Source organism: Phacochoerus africanus, chromosome 3, assembly GCF_016906955.1.
Source record: "Phacochoerus africanus isolate WHEZ1 chromosome 3, ROS_Pafr_v1, whole genome shotgun sequence".
Classification (NCBI taxonomy): domain Eukaryota; kingdom Metazoa; phylum Chordata; class Mammalia; order Artiodactyla; family Suidae; genus Phacochoerus; species Phacochoerus africanus.
This window is the reverse complement of record NC_062546.1, coordinates 81,644,833-81,659,298: the sequence shown is the minus strand read 5'-3', so window position 1 is coordinate 81,659,298 and position 14,466 is coordinate 81,644,833. Positions and strand designations below refer to the sequence as shown.

The following is a 14,466-nucleotide window of genomic DNA, read 5'->3' as shown; positions in this document are numbered from 1 at the left end:
CCAATTGATTTTCAAGAGAAATGAAGCTGTAACATTTAAGTACTGACTCAAGCAGTTCATTTGCCGGGTACTTTGACAGCAACAATCTCAAGACGTTATCCACTGGGGGGTAAAAACGAGGTTTCTTGTAGAAGTAGATTTAATTTCCTAAGAGAAATAACAATGATCTGGGTTTTCGATTCTACCACCTGACATTTCTTTTTCCTTCCAAAGCCAAATGTTTCCACTAACACGACAAGACCTGGTCGCCCAAACCAAGTGACACGCTTCACCCTGGGGGGTGGGGGGGGGTGCAGCTCATGCTGCTAGACTGCCCTGCTAACTGGTACCTGACTCATCTAACCAACAGAACTGGTAGTTCTTCCCAGGTCTGATCCTATTAAGTGCCTGTACTCAGATATTTCAATTTTAAACAGTGGAGTAAATATAATGGGAGTAACCTTTGCTTATTTCCTACTAGTTTCCCCTCCTAAAAATATAACGGATACCAAGGATGGAAAACTTTCCACTCCTGAAAGGGAAGTGAAGGTATAAAGACCTATGAAGACCCAGCTCATAAATAGTCTGCACACAGGTGTCTCTCTCCCCACCTCTGTTAGCTGCGCACACACGTGCAAACCACAGAGATGTGATGAAGCTTGTGCTTCAAAGTTAGAAGAAAGCACAGCCTAAAGAAGCCAAAGCCAGGCCTCAGATTTGCACACTGGGTTGGATCCTTCCTACCCATAGCTGGCCTCCACATTCAAATTTTTAATCTCAAATTTCACATACCTGTAATTTGGGCCTGACAATTTTAAGCATAAAGGTTGTATTAAAGAAGGACTAGGGGAGATGCAAATCTATTCAGGGAGATTAAAGCCATCAGTCATTTCCATGCTAGTATAAATAAGTTCCAACTGCTTTCTCTTAAGAGGTACTCATGTGTGGATTCTTTGAAGGAATGGGGAATATTCATTAGATGGGTAGGAAATGCTGAAGCCCTAAAACTCTAAGGCCCAAAGGCTTGGTACAGAATGGTGGGAAAACACTTGGGGAGAGAAGAGTGGGTAAGTATTAAAAGTGAGGGTGTGGAAACACGTAAGACAAACTTGGCCTATTTTTGTTTGTTTGTTTGTTTAGTCCCTAAAGGTCTTGGACCACAGAGTTCTTGCTCTGTGAACTATGAGGCTTAGCCAAATGGCACTGCAGTTTACTGAGCTAGCTAGGTTTCTTGGAACCAGCTGACATCACTTCTGAGGGGGTAAAAAATACCTCTAGAGTCTCCAAACACTAGATTATAAAGCAAGTCTTTGATCAAAGTTAGATGGAGCCTAGAACAAGGTCCTGATAGCTCAGAAGGAATTTAGGGCAAGACAAAGGGCATCCAAATATAGGTACAAATCCAGGCACCCACCCCCCTGCACACACCCTACAGGTAGGTAGTTAGGTCTAGAAGAAAGCAAGCTGGGCATGATGTAGAGATGCACCTCAGGCAACTGCTGAGGCCTCCTCCTCCCAAAGTCCTCTCACCATTAGAAACAAGGTAGCAGCAAAGGAACCGTTCCCAAGGGATACAAAAATCGATATTGGAAAGATGCCGTCCATAAGAAAAAAATAACACTAACACAAAATATTACAATAAGCCTCCCTAGCTAAGCTTCTGACAATAAAAATGACTGATTCAGCATTAACTCTTTGCCACCAGGAAGGGACCAAACAGAAGAATGTCACGCTGACTCTCAGCTTTCAATGCCACACGGTGCTAGGTACTTTAGGGGACAGGGTTCATCTTAACAGAGAGGCAGTGTGTGACATGCAATGCTTTCACACAGTGACAGTTGATGAACAGTGAATGCTTTCATGCTATAACATAATGAAAAATGAAATTCAGCTGCCCCAGTGAAAAAATAACCTTAAGGATGGATTCAGAAGGGCTTTTTACACTTGAGCATGAGCTACAAAATGACACTAAAGATCAACTCGCCCTAGCACTTTTTGCCCTCCTATCATTTTGTGAGGTGGGAGGGAAAGAGGCTAGCTTTTACAGATGACCTGCAGTGCTCCAAAAACAAGCTCAGCCCAGGGTTCTGTCTTTCTTCAATACAAAAAATTTTAAATCCAGCAACTCCACGACCGACAATAAAACCACTAGGTTTTTTTCTGGGTGCTTGTGATGTCACCAATTATCAGCTCTAAAATGATAATCGAGTTAAGTGAGAACAGGAGGAGAAACTGCAACATAGGTGCGGAACTCGTTGCAACTGGCGTGGCTCCAGTTCTGGCCCGAGCATCCTCGCCCATTCTCTGGGAATTGCCGTTTCCATGTCATTCTGTTTCACATGCTACCGTTTAAATTTTCTAAGAGGAAAGAGATCGTGCCTCGGAACACTAAACCGGAATAAAAATGTGCAGGAGATACTAAGAATAGGACAGAAACCTGCTAAGACCGAAATATAAAAATCCGCCACAGCCAACAAAACAAGGCTTCCAAGAACAGGAGGTGGAGGTGGCGATGAGCCGGCTCCCCTGAAGGGCCTGGCTGTAAGAATCCCATTTCGGCCACTAACTGGTTTTAGCAGAACCACTGAGGCTTTCTGAGGGGGCTGATCTGGATTTCGATTCAGCAAGAAGCAGAAAAGGTATAGATGTGGCTAAGAACAGGGCTCCCGACGAGAAAGGAAACGAAGGAGGGAGAAAAAGAGGGATGTAGGAGGATGAGAGAGACACGAGAATGAAGACGGTACTCTCTCTGGTTTCATGTGGGTAACTCCTCCTCTGTCGATCGGAAGGTCGGGTTTGGCCTCTAAGGAAAGAGGCGTTTGCCGGGTTCCAGGCCGGTGTCTTGGGAGGGATTCTAAAGATGCGCGCTCTGCGAACCACCAGGTCTCCGTGGCATCCATCCAAATGAGGTTGGTGGCCCCTATCCAAGTGTCCCAGTCTTCTGCCCCCATCAGCAGAGCGCGGGACAGCGATCCATGGTTAAGGGAGGGGGGGGCTGTAAATAAGAGTCAGGGGTGGCCTGACTCCCCTTCGCCCAGGCGGTTGCCGAGGGACTCCTCGAGACTAAATCTGCAGAGGGAAGTTCTCCCAGGGAACCAAAAGCGGTCGAAGGGAGCTGGGAAAGGTGGATGCACCGAGCTCAGGATCCTCCCAACTGAGTGAGTCCTGCGGTCCCCCGGGAGCGCTCGACTCCGAAAGGAAGGAGGGGCGGGGGGAGCCAACCCACACCCGCAAACTTTTCCAGTCGGCGCCGGAGAGGCCGGGCTTGGGCAAGAAGAGAGCTCCGGACCCTTGGGGTGGCCCAGGAGGTAACCAGGTTCGCGGGTTCCGCCGAAGGCGCGGCTGCCCCGGCGGCGCCAGCCGCGAGAGGTGGGGCTGCAGCCCTCCGCTCTCCGCGGGAAGTCCGGGCTCAGCGTCCCCGCGCTCCCAAGGCGTCGAGCCCGGAGCCGGGCCCAGAAGCTGCTCCTCCGCCAGGCGCCGAACCCAGGGAAAGGGCAGGGGCGGCACGCGCTCACCTCGATCCTCCAGCCCGTCGCTGAACTGACCGCTCTCGCTGATCCGTAGCTGCCGCTCCTCCTCGGGCTGCGGCGGCTCCCGCGCGGGAGAGCTCAGCGGACCCGGGGCGGCGGCCAAGGGCGCGTGGCCCCGGGGCGGCGGCGGGACGGCAGGGCCCGGGGGGCTGCGGCGCTCGCTGCCCGCGGCCGGCTGCATGGCGCGGGGCGGCGGATCCGGGCGGCGACGACAAGCGCTGCGGGGACTCGAGTCAGAAGTGCGAGGCGCCGCGACTGGGAGCGGGCGGAGGGACCGACCGACCGCACGGAGAGGGGGGGCGGGCTGCGCTGCGGAGTGGAGGTGCGCCGGCGGCAGGGGGCGGGGGGTGTGCGGGCGCGGCGCGGCTATCGTGGCCGGTGGCTAAGGCTGGGGCCCAGCTGTCGCTGCCGCGCTCCGCCCCCGGGGGCAGGTGCGTGCAGCAGGGACCCGCCCCGAGGCCCGGGCGCGGGAGCCAGAGGTCGGTTCCCAGGCTGGTGGGAGGAAGGGATCCGGTCGGGCCTGATGCCGGGATCAGTGGGCGACCGGGACAAGGACTGGTGAGGGTGTGATGGGAGACTTGTCCCACCTGTGCCAGACCAGAGGACACCCCCCGCCTCCGACCAGATTCCTTTGCTGTCTGAGAATCCTGTGGCCGCGCTAAGAATAGGAGAGCGGGCAGCACCCTAACGTGTTTTTTTTTTCCTCTGGAGCTGCATCAGCTTCGGAGGCTAGACAGGGTGTCGGGCCTTCTTCCAGGAACTTTGATTGCCCGCCAGCACCAACTTAAGGGGACCGGGTATCTTAGACCACAGGACGCTCTAGAATATGATTGGACCCCAAGGTTTCCCCATTGGAACTGCCCCTGGGCCTTGGTCCCAGCCAATTCCACCCTACCCCCACCCACACCGGGTCTCTACTTCCCCTCTGAGTATCCAAGTCTTGCCAGTACTTCAGGACTCCAATTGAAGCCCCCCTCCTACAGGAAGCCTCCCTAAGCTTGCTTGGCGCTGCCAGCTGTTCCCACTTTTGACCACGCGGAGCTCGTCCCCTTGGGCTGTAGGGCCAACCTCCGCAGCGAAGCGTCGACTTCGTCCACGCCGGGACCTACGCCCGCTCTTGGAGCTCGGAGAGGTGCCGAGGGTAATGGGCCATTTATCAGATTCAACTTGAATGTTCTATCAACATCCAAATTCACGGACTAGATTTCATCTTCACATGCATATGTCTTCAGATTTAATGAGTCCTCCAAAATGTCAATTCCTCATTTAAAGCCTGCCTGCTTGCTGTGGAAAAGGGCGCCGTTTTTTGTGTGTGTTGTTTTTTGGTTTGGTTTGGTTTGGTTTGGTTTGTTTGAAGAGTAACCAGTTTCCTTTCTCATTCTAGCTTTGTCTGAAATCGAAATCGGAATGGATTTAAATGCCTTTGTCGTGCAGTGGAAACATCACTAGAACTAGGAAATTTCTCATTTTATTTTGTTGTTGTCGTCGAGTTGAAAAGAGAATATTTGAATTGACCTTGGCCAACTCATTTTACCTTTTTGACCACTAATCTAACTACAAACTGAAGACTTGAACTAGGTCACTTCAAAGGCCCCCTTGTTAGGGAGGGTGGGAGGGAGAAAAGGAAGAGGAAAAATGAAAACAAACAAACAAAACCCTGTGATTATTTGGACAAAAAAACAATGAAAATTTCTACCCAATCCATTTTAGTTGTCTTCTGAGGTAGACTTCCTTTAGGTGTTGGCAGACACTCACCTCCCCACCACATCACACATACACACACACACCCTCTGTTATACTCTCCCACCCAGATTTTTTTCTCCAGGTTTTCCTATTTAATCCCTGTCAATGCCTCGCCACATCAGAATCACCTGGGGAATTTTAAGAACAAAAATACCCAGGACTCACCTGCTGCTAGAGACTCTAATATCAGAGGTGTTTTTTTAAATTCCCACCCTGAAACTCCCTCCCTATTCCTAAATTGTCTGGGATGCTTAAAAAAAAAGAAAAGAAAAAAAATAAACAATTTATTTAAATGCTGACTCCTTGATCTTAGAGATTCTTCGTCTAGTAAATCTGGGATCTGGCTGAAAATCTTCATTTGAATAACACATTCTGATGTAGATTGATTGTTCTAGGACCACCTCTGTGATTCTCTCCACTTAACTACCCTCCACAGTCTTGACCTATCTGATAAGCCGGCCCCTTCTCCCCACCCTCACCATTCACACAGCCACACATTTCAAGATCTGTGATCTCAAAGAGAAAGTATCTTTCCTCTGGTCCCTCAGTTGGTTCTCAGATCCAGCACACCCCAACCATGAATGTACACCTGGGATTCTTGTTAAAATGCAGATTTTAACTCTGCATATCTAGGGCAGAGGCCGAGATTTCTAACATACCTCAGGTACTGCTGACGCCTCTCTACTAAAGACTCTGAGAAGTAAGGATCTAGGAGTTATTTATTATTCATGGGATAAATATATATTCCTTCAAGTTCCATCTTCCCTGGCTCAATAAAGCCATTCTTGTCTCCTCCAGAAAGATTTCTCTGGCTCCAGCTCTCCCCAGGCTCTCCTTTTTGTGAACCATGTTTAATAATTCACTGTTCATTTCATGTTGGAGGCAGGGATACAGCGGGGAGATGGTGCTTGCCTGATCCACATCTTCATCCACCATCTACCTGGATGCCAAGAACACGATGTTTCCCCCCAAAAATCTCTGCCGATTGACTGGGAGATAATATTAGCTTCATTCTCCGGGCCTTACTATGTGCTAGGCAACTTGTGAAGTGTTTTACAAGTACTGTCTCCATCCCTTAACTACTCCTATCCTCATTTTACAAAGGAAGAAATCAAGGCAAGTCTCCGACTAAGCTCTGTCCAGCACCACAGCCCACGGCAGTACCGCCCCCTAGGGGGCATTTTGGAAATTTGCAGGTACTTTCATTTGTTCTCCCTACGATGGAAAGGGGCCAAGGGGCGTTTGGCGCGAGGGGAGCGAGGAGGTGAGGAGGATGCCGGAAGTCCCACCAGGCCTGGATTTTCAGCACAGTGATTTCACCACATGCCTTTCATATGTGAGGCTGGACATTTAGGGCAGTTAAAATATGCTTCTAATTACATTAGAACTTTAATTCTGCTTCCCAGATAAACACAAAATATTTTGCACCCTTTGATATACACTGATTTTTCTGTAAATGCAATTACTCTATCAGTCTACGAAAGACTGTACTTTGTTCGCCATTTTGGAAAATAAGGACAAGGAAGCTAGCTCCACTCAGGGCATCTGAGTCAGCAATCAATACATCAGCACCTGTCAAATGTCTGACTGTCACAGGCCCAGTAATTCCAAATGTGTATATGAATATTTTTATTTAGCTCTTATTCCAAAATGTCAAAAATAAAAAGTGTCAGTAATATTCCAGAGTCTTGTTTATAGCTCTTACATTAAAAGTAGGTGCAACTATCTATTTGCTTTATGATTTCTGATGCAGATCTGAGCATTTGTAAAAGCAAATACATATTAAATATTTATTGTTTTACTTTTACTCCTCATAATTAAGTCATTATATTGATGTCTAAATTATGTCTGTAGGTACTATGCATTCCATTTCATAATCATAGTGAATAATACAAAATAACTTGTTCCAATAATAGTTATAAAGAGAGCCTTAACTGTCACAGCCAAGAGGAGCCTAAGGAGATATGACAATTAAGTGTAATATATCTTGGATAGGATCCTGAAACAAAAACATTAGGTTAAAATTTAAAACATCTGCACAAATAGGGACTTTAGCTAATAATAATGTATCAATTATAGCTCATTAATTGAAACAATGTACCACACCAACATAAGATGTCAATAACAGGGGAACTGGGTGCAGGGTAGATGGCAACTGACTGTACTATCTTATCAATTTTTCTGCAATCTAAAACTGCCCTAGAAAATAAAGTCTACTTTTTAAAAAAGTAAAATAGGAGTTTCCTTGTGGCATGGCAGTTTAAGGATCCAGTGTGGTCGGTGTTGTGTTGCAAGTGTGTTCCCTGGCCCAAGAACTTCCACACACTGAGGGTGCAGCCAAGACAAAAAAAAGTAAAAGTCGGGGTTGGGGAAATGGGAAGGGTTTTGTCTGAAAGCTAGGCATTCTAAGCTTAAACTTGTCCATTGAAGAAGAAAAATCATGGAAAGCCAAAGTACATGAGTTACTTTAATAACACTTTAAAATTACTTTAAAAAAAAAACAAAAAAAACCTTTAATATGATCATCAGCAGTAAAATGTTCACCAGTGATGGTGAGAAAAAAATATGACAAGAACTAAACTAAGATTCACAATTGTAAGTCTATCCCTCTGGCTTTCACTGGTACTTATTTTGACTATATTTAAGGATTTAGGAGGTTTTGTTAATTTTGTGAAATCTCAAATTCTTAAATCACCAGGACACTTTTTTAATATTAAAAAAAAAATGTTAAAACATTGGAATATTGTTGACTTAGAAAGTTGTGTTAATTTCAGGCATATGGCAAAGTAAGTCAGTTATACATATATTCATTCTTTTCATATTCTTTTCCAATATAGGTTATTACACAGTATTGAGTAAATTTCCCTGTGCTATAGCGTAGGTCGTTGTTACCCATCTTTTTTTTTTTTTTTGTCTTTTTGCCTTTTTTAGGGCCGCACCCCCAGCATATGGAGGGTCCCAGGCTAGGGGTCTAATTGGAGCTGTAGCCACTGGCCTATGCCACAGCCACAGCAACACCAGATCTGAGCTGCATCTGCAACCTACACCACAGCTCATGGCAATGCCAGATCCTTAACCCACTGAGGAAGGCCAAGGATCGAACCTGAAACCTCATGGTTCCTAGTCAAATTTGTTAGCCACTGCACCACAATGGGAATTCCACCCATCTATTTTATATACAGTAGTGTGTATATATCAATCCCAACTCCCTAATTTATCCCTCCCCCTGCTCAACCAGGACACTTTAGAAAGTCATATTTGGATAAAAGGACATGAATATATAACTGGTCTATTGAAAGGACCATAAATTGAATAGTGTCTTTTTTCCCCTATCTATTCCTTTTTACATGTTTAGTGAAGGCATACTCAAAGATATATGCACCCCAATGTTCACTGCATCATTATTAACAATAGTCAAGACCTAGAAGCAACCTAAATGTTCATCAGCTGAAGAATGGATAAAGAAGATGTGGTACATATATACAATGGAACATACTCAGCCATAAAAAAGAAAAAATAATGCCATTTGCAGCAACATGGATAGACCTAGAGATTATCACACTATGAGAAGTCAGTCAGATAGAGAAATACAAATACCATATGATATATATTGTGGAATCTAAAATATGATATAAATGAACTTATTTACAAAAAGAAATAGACTCATGAACTTAAGGTTAGGAAAAGCAATTGTAATGTGGGGGGGAGAGATAAATTAGGAGTTAGGGATTAACATATACACATTACTATACATAAAATAGGTAAACAATAAGGACCTACTGTGTAGCACAGGGAACTATGCTCAATATCTTATAATAACCTATAATGGAAATGAATCTGAAAAAGAATATATAAATATGTATACGCATAAGTAATTAACATTGCTGTACACTTGAAACTAACACAACATGGTAAATTAACTATATTTCAATTTTTTTAAAAAGTGCTACTCCAGTGAACACATAAATGTTAAGAAAGCAAAACAGCCTTAGTGCTATGGAAAAAGTTTTACTGTTCTGAATAAAAGATCATACCCGCCACTACATTACCTTAAGCCAAAGCCCAATTCAGAGCATGGCCCTGTCTTCAATTCTATGACAAAGGCTCTGGGAAGCAAGAAAATAGCATAAGAGAAGTGTGATGCTAACAGAAGTTGGTTTGTGAGGCTTAGGAAAAGAAGCTGTTTCCATATCATAAAAGCGCAAGGTGAAGCAGCAAGTGCTGATACAGAAGCTATCAGCTAGTCATCTTGAAGATCTAACTGAGATAATTAATGAAGGTGGCTTCCTTAAACAACAGATTTTCAATGCAGATGAAACAGCCCTCTATTGGCAGAAGATATCATCTAGGACTTTCATAGCTAGAGAGGAGAAGTCAATACCTAGCTTCAAAGCTTCAAAGGACGGTCTAACCCTCTTGTTAGGGGCTAATGTAGCTGGTGACTTTAAGTTAAAGCCAATGCTCATTTACTGGTCTGAAAATCCTAGGGCCCTTTAGAATTATGCTAAATCTCCTCTGCCTGTGCGCTGTAAGTGGAAGAGCAAAGCCTGGATGACAGCACATCTGTTTACAACATGGTTAACTGAATATTTTAAGCCTACTGTTGAAACATGCTGCTTAGAGGTAAAGATTCCTTTCAAAATATTACTGCTCACTGACAAATGTATCTGGTTAGCCAAGAGCTCTGATGGAGATTCACATTGTTTTCATGCCTGCTAAGAAAACAGCCATTCTGCAACCTGTGGATCAATGAGTAATTTCAAATTTCAAGTCCTATTATTTCAGAAATACATTTCATAAGGCTATCTGATGAATCTGGGCAAAGTAAATTGAAAACATTCTGGAAACAAGGTCCTACTGTATAGCACAGGGAACTATATTCAGTATCCTCTGATAAACCATAATGGAAAAGAATTTTTAAAAGAATGAATATATCTGTATGACTGAATCATTTTGGTGTACACAGCAGAAATTAAAACAAACTGTAAATCAACTCAATTCAATTTTAAAAAAGAAAGAAAAAGGGGGAGGGAGCTTGGGTTAATAGATGCAAACTATTAGATGGATAAGCAATGGGGTCCTACAGCACAGGGAATTATATCCATGAATAGGCCATGATGGAAGATAAGAAATGGAATGTGGAATTCCTGTCGTGGCACAGTGGTTAACGAATCCGACTAGGAACCATGAGGTTGTGGGTTCAGTCCCTGCCCTTGCTCAGTGGGTTAACCATCCTGCGTTGCCGTGAGCTGTGGTGTAGGTCGCAGACGCGGCTCGGATTCCATGTTGCTATGGCTCTGGCATAGGCTGGTGGCTACAGCTCTGATTCGACCCCTAGCCTGGGAACCTCCATATGCCACAGGAGTGGCCCAAGAAAAGGCAAAAAGACAAAAAAAAAAGAAAGAAAAGAAAAGAAAAGGAATGTATATGTATGACTGGGCCACTTTGCTGTACAGCAGAAATTGGCACAACACTGTAAATCAACTATACAAAGAAAGAGAGAAATGAAGGAAGAAATGCGGGCCTTCTGGAAATGATTCACCATTCCAGATGCCATCAAGAATATTGGCGATTGGAGTTCTCTTGCGGCAGAGCGGGTTAAGGATTGGCATTGTCAATGAAGCAACTTGCATTGCTGCTGTGGTAGAGTTTCCATTCCTGGCCCAGGAAATTCCACACACCACAGGCACTCAGCTAAAAAAAAAAAATGTATATATACATATATGTATCACATATATATATTTGTGATTTATGAGAAGAGGTCAAAATATCAACATTAATGGGAGTTTGGAAGACATTGATATCAACCCTCATGGATGACTTCAGTGAAGGAACCAACTCCAGATGTGGTAGAAACAACAAGAGAACTACAATTAGAAGTAGAGCCTGAGGGAGGTCCCACTGCGGCACAGTAGGTTAAGGCTCAGATTTGATCCCTCCCCCAGTAACTTCTATATGCTGCAAGTGTAGCCAAAAAAAAAAAAAAAAAAGTGGAGCCTGAATATGTGACTGAGTTTCTGCAATTTCATGATAAAACTTTAACAAATGAAAAATTTACATGTTTGAGATGAGCAAAGAAAGTGGTTTCTTGAGATGGAATTTACTTTTTCTGGTAAAAATGTTGATAAAGAATGTTAAAATGAAAACAAAGGATTTTTTCTTTCTTTTTTGCTTTTTAGGGCCACACCCATGGCATGTGGAGGTTCCCAGGTTAGGGGTCTAATTGGAGCTACAGCTACCAGCCTACACCACAGCCACAGCAACTACAGGATCCACGCCAAGTCTGCGACTTCACTGCAGCTCACGGCAACACTGGATCTGTAACCCACTGAGCGAGGCCAGGGATTGAACCCGCAACCTCATGGTTCCCAGTCAGATTCATTTCCACTGCACCACGACGGGAACTCCCAAAGGATTTTTAATATGAGATAAACTTAGTTAGTAGAGCAGTAGTAGGGTTTGAGAGTATTGAGTCCAATTTTGAAAGACGTTCTACTGTGGGTAAAATGCTACAGAGGAATCATTTTGAAAGGAAGAGTCAATCCATGCAGTAAACTTAATTGTTGTCTTATATTAAGAAACTGCTGCAGCCAATCTAACCTTCAGCAACCGCCACCTTGATCAGCCAGCAGCCTACAATATCAAGGCAACACCTTCTACCAGTAAAAAGATTATGACATGCTGAAAGCTCAGGTGATGATTAGCACATTTTAGTAATAAAACATTATTTATTTATTTATTTATTTATTTATTTTTGTCTTTTTAGGACCGCACCCACAGCATATGGAGATTCCCAGGCTAGGGGTCAAATCAGAGCTGTAGCCATTGGCCTACGCCACAGCCACAGCAATGCCAGATCTGAGCCAATCAGATCTTGAACTTATTTACAAAACAGAAATAGATTCACAGATATAGAAAACAAACTCACGGTTACCAAAGGGGAAAGGGTGGGGGAAGGATCAATCAAGACTTTGAGATTAACATATACATACTATTATATATAAAACAGATAAATGACAAGGTCCTACTATATAGCATGGAGAACTATATTCAATATGCTATGCTGTACACCAGAAACTAACCCAACACTGTAAATCAACGATACCTCAAAAAAAAATTAAGTAAAAATAATAAAGTATACTTGTCCTACTTTGTTACATGTGTGAGTTTTGGAAAGCCAAAGGCAAATATATTACTATCTTTTGCAAGTCTTGAAGAAATAAGCACTACTTAGAACTCCTGCCCACAAAGGCATAAACCCCTGGCCTGGGGCTGAGTGAGGAGCTGTCCCCTGATGGGGTGACTAAACAGGCCCAAAGTCAACCCTGAACAGCATTTATAGGAAGGGCCCTAAGGTCTTTTTTCCGAAAGTGGGAAGTATGTGTGTGCACACATGCCTGCAGGATGAATGTTAAATTAAAAACTCCCTTCCCCATTAAAAAAATGATTAAAAAAATAAAATTTAAAAAATTAAAAATGATAAATGAGGGTATGACTAGAGAAATACCATATTACTGATAAGCATTAACAAAGGGCTTGTGTGCAAAATATCATTTTATATATATATATGACATACAAAAAGAATTGTTCAATGGCATCTCAGCTTTTAAGGTACTTCCACTTAAACAGGATGGTTTAGGAGCTCCCTGGTGGCTCAGTAGGTTAAGGATCTGGCATTGTCACTGCTATTGCTCAGATTATTGCTGTGTCACAGGTTCAATCCAGCCTGGCCCAGGGAACTTTCACTTGCCTTGGAGGGAAAAAAAAATAACAGGATGTTCTAGTTATGCATCACCCACCTTCATCATGTGCTCTTGAGTAGTGCATCCCAACTTTACCTGCATATTATAGTCACCATGTTATATAATGTTTGCTGGGAATGTTCCTGATTTTAGTACTGAAAGTTCCAAATCCTGAAAAAACCCTAGTCCCAGGAACATTGGGACGGTAAGGATGCTCTTTAGAATCCTGATGCCCCAGAGTTCCCATTGTGGCTCAGTGGTTAACAAATCTGACTAGGAACCATGAGGTTGTGGGTTCGATCCCCGGCCTTGCTCAGTGGGTTAAGGATCTGGCCTTGCCGTGAGCTGTGGTGTAGGTTGCAGACGCAGCTCGGATCCCGAGTTGCTGTGTCTCTGGCGTAGGCCGGCGGCTACAGCTCTGATTCGACCCCTAGCCTGGGAACCTCCATATGCTGCAGGAGGGGCCCAAGAAATGGCAAAAAGACAAAAAAAAAAAAAAAAAAAGAAAGAATCCTGATGCCCAAAACAAATTCCTAATTGATTGCAGTGGAATCTCTCATTGATGCCAATTTTTGGAAGATCAATCCCCAACCTCCCCTGCCCCCCTCCCCCACCCCATGAGGTGATTCCAACCTGCAGCCGAACACAAGAAAGCTGCTCCAGAACAGAGCTTCTCAACTTGGAATGTGCACAGGAACCACCTGCAGATCTTGGTAAGCAGCAGATTTCAATTCAGTAGGCCTGGTGTAGGGCCCAATTTTCTGCCTTTCTAACCAGCTCCCAGGTGATGCCAGTGCTGGTGTCCCGACCACTCTCTGGGTGGCAAGTGTCTGGAATGCACACACAGTAGGTTTGGTTTCTACTTTGAAAGAATCTACAGTATAGCCAGGAAGGGGGGAATGTGGGTACAAAACTGACAAAAGGGAAAAATCAAATAAGCGAATGTAAGTAACCAGTAATGCTGTAGAGACAGGGCACACAGAAAAGGGCAGTCTGGGAGTTCCTGTTGTGGCTCAGTAGGTTAAGGACCTGACTAGTATCTGTGAGGAGGTGCAATCGATTACTGGCCTCACTCAGTGGATTGAGGATTCAGCGTTGCCACAAGTTGCAGCGCAGGTCGCAGATGCAGCTCAGATCCAGTGTGGCTGTGGCATCAGCCGGCAGCTGCAGCTCCCATTAGACCCCTAGCCTGGGAACTCCCATATGCTGCAGATGCAGCCCTAAAAAGAAAAAGAAGGGAGTTCCTGTCATGGCTCAGCGGAAAAAAATCTGACTAGCATCAACGAGGATGCAGGTTTGATCCCTGGCCTTGCTCATTGGGTTAAGGATTCAGCATTGCCATGAGCTGTGGTGTAGGTCGTAGACACAGCTCAAAACTGGTGTGGCTGTGGCTGTGGCGTAGGCTCCCAAGCTCCAGGTCGACCTCTAGCTTGGAAACCTCCATATGCCGAGGGTGCAGCCCTAAAAAGACA

The 14,466-nt window shown here is 44.6% G+C and overlaps 1 protein-coding gene across 1 annotated transcript in view; it reads right to left on the bottom strand.

Annotated features, from left to right (window-relative positions):
• The window catches only part of TMEM163 (transmembrane protein 163), a 275,368-nt gene extending 271,532 nt beyond the window's left edge, over positions 1-3,836 (bottom strand). The window contains exon 1 of the mRNA XM_047772066.1: positions 3,495-3,836. Coding sequence (XP_047628022.1) covers positions 3,495-3,690 — 196 coding nt within the window. The 5' untranslated portion in view covers positions 3,691-3,836. The remainder of the gene's footprint in view (positions 1-3,494) is intronic.
• Positions 3,837-14,466: the final 10,630 nt, after the last annotated feature.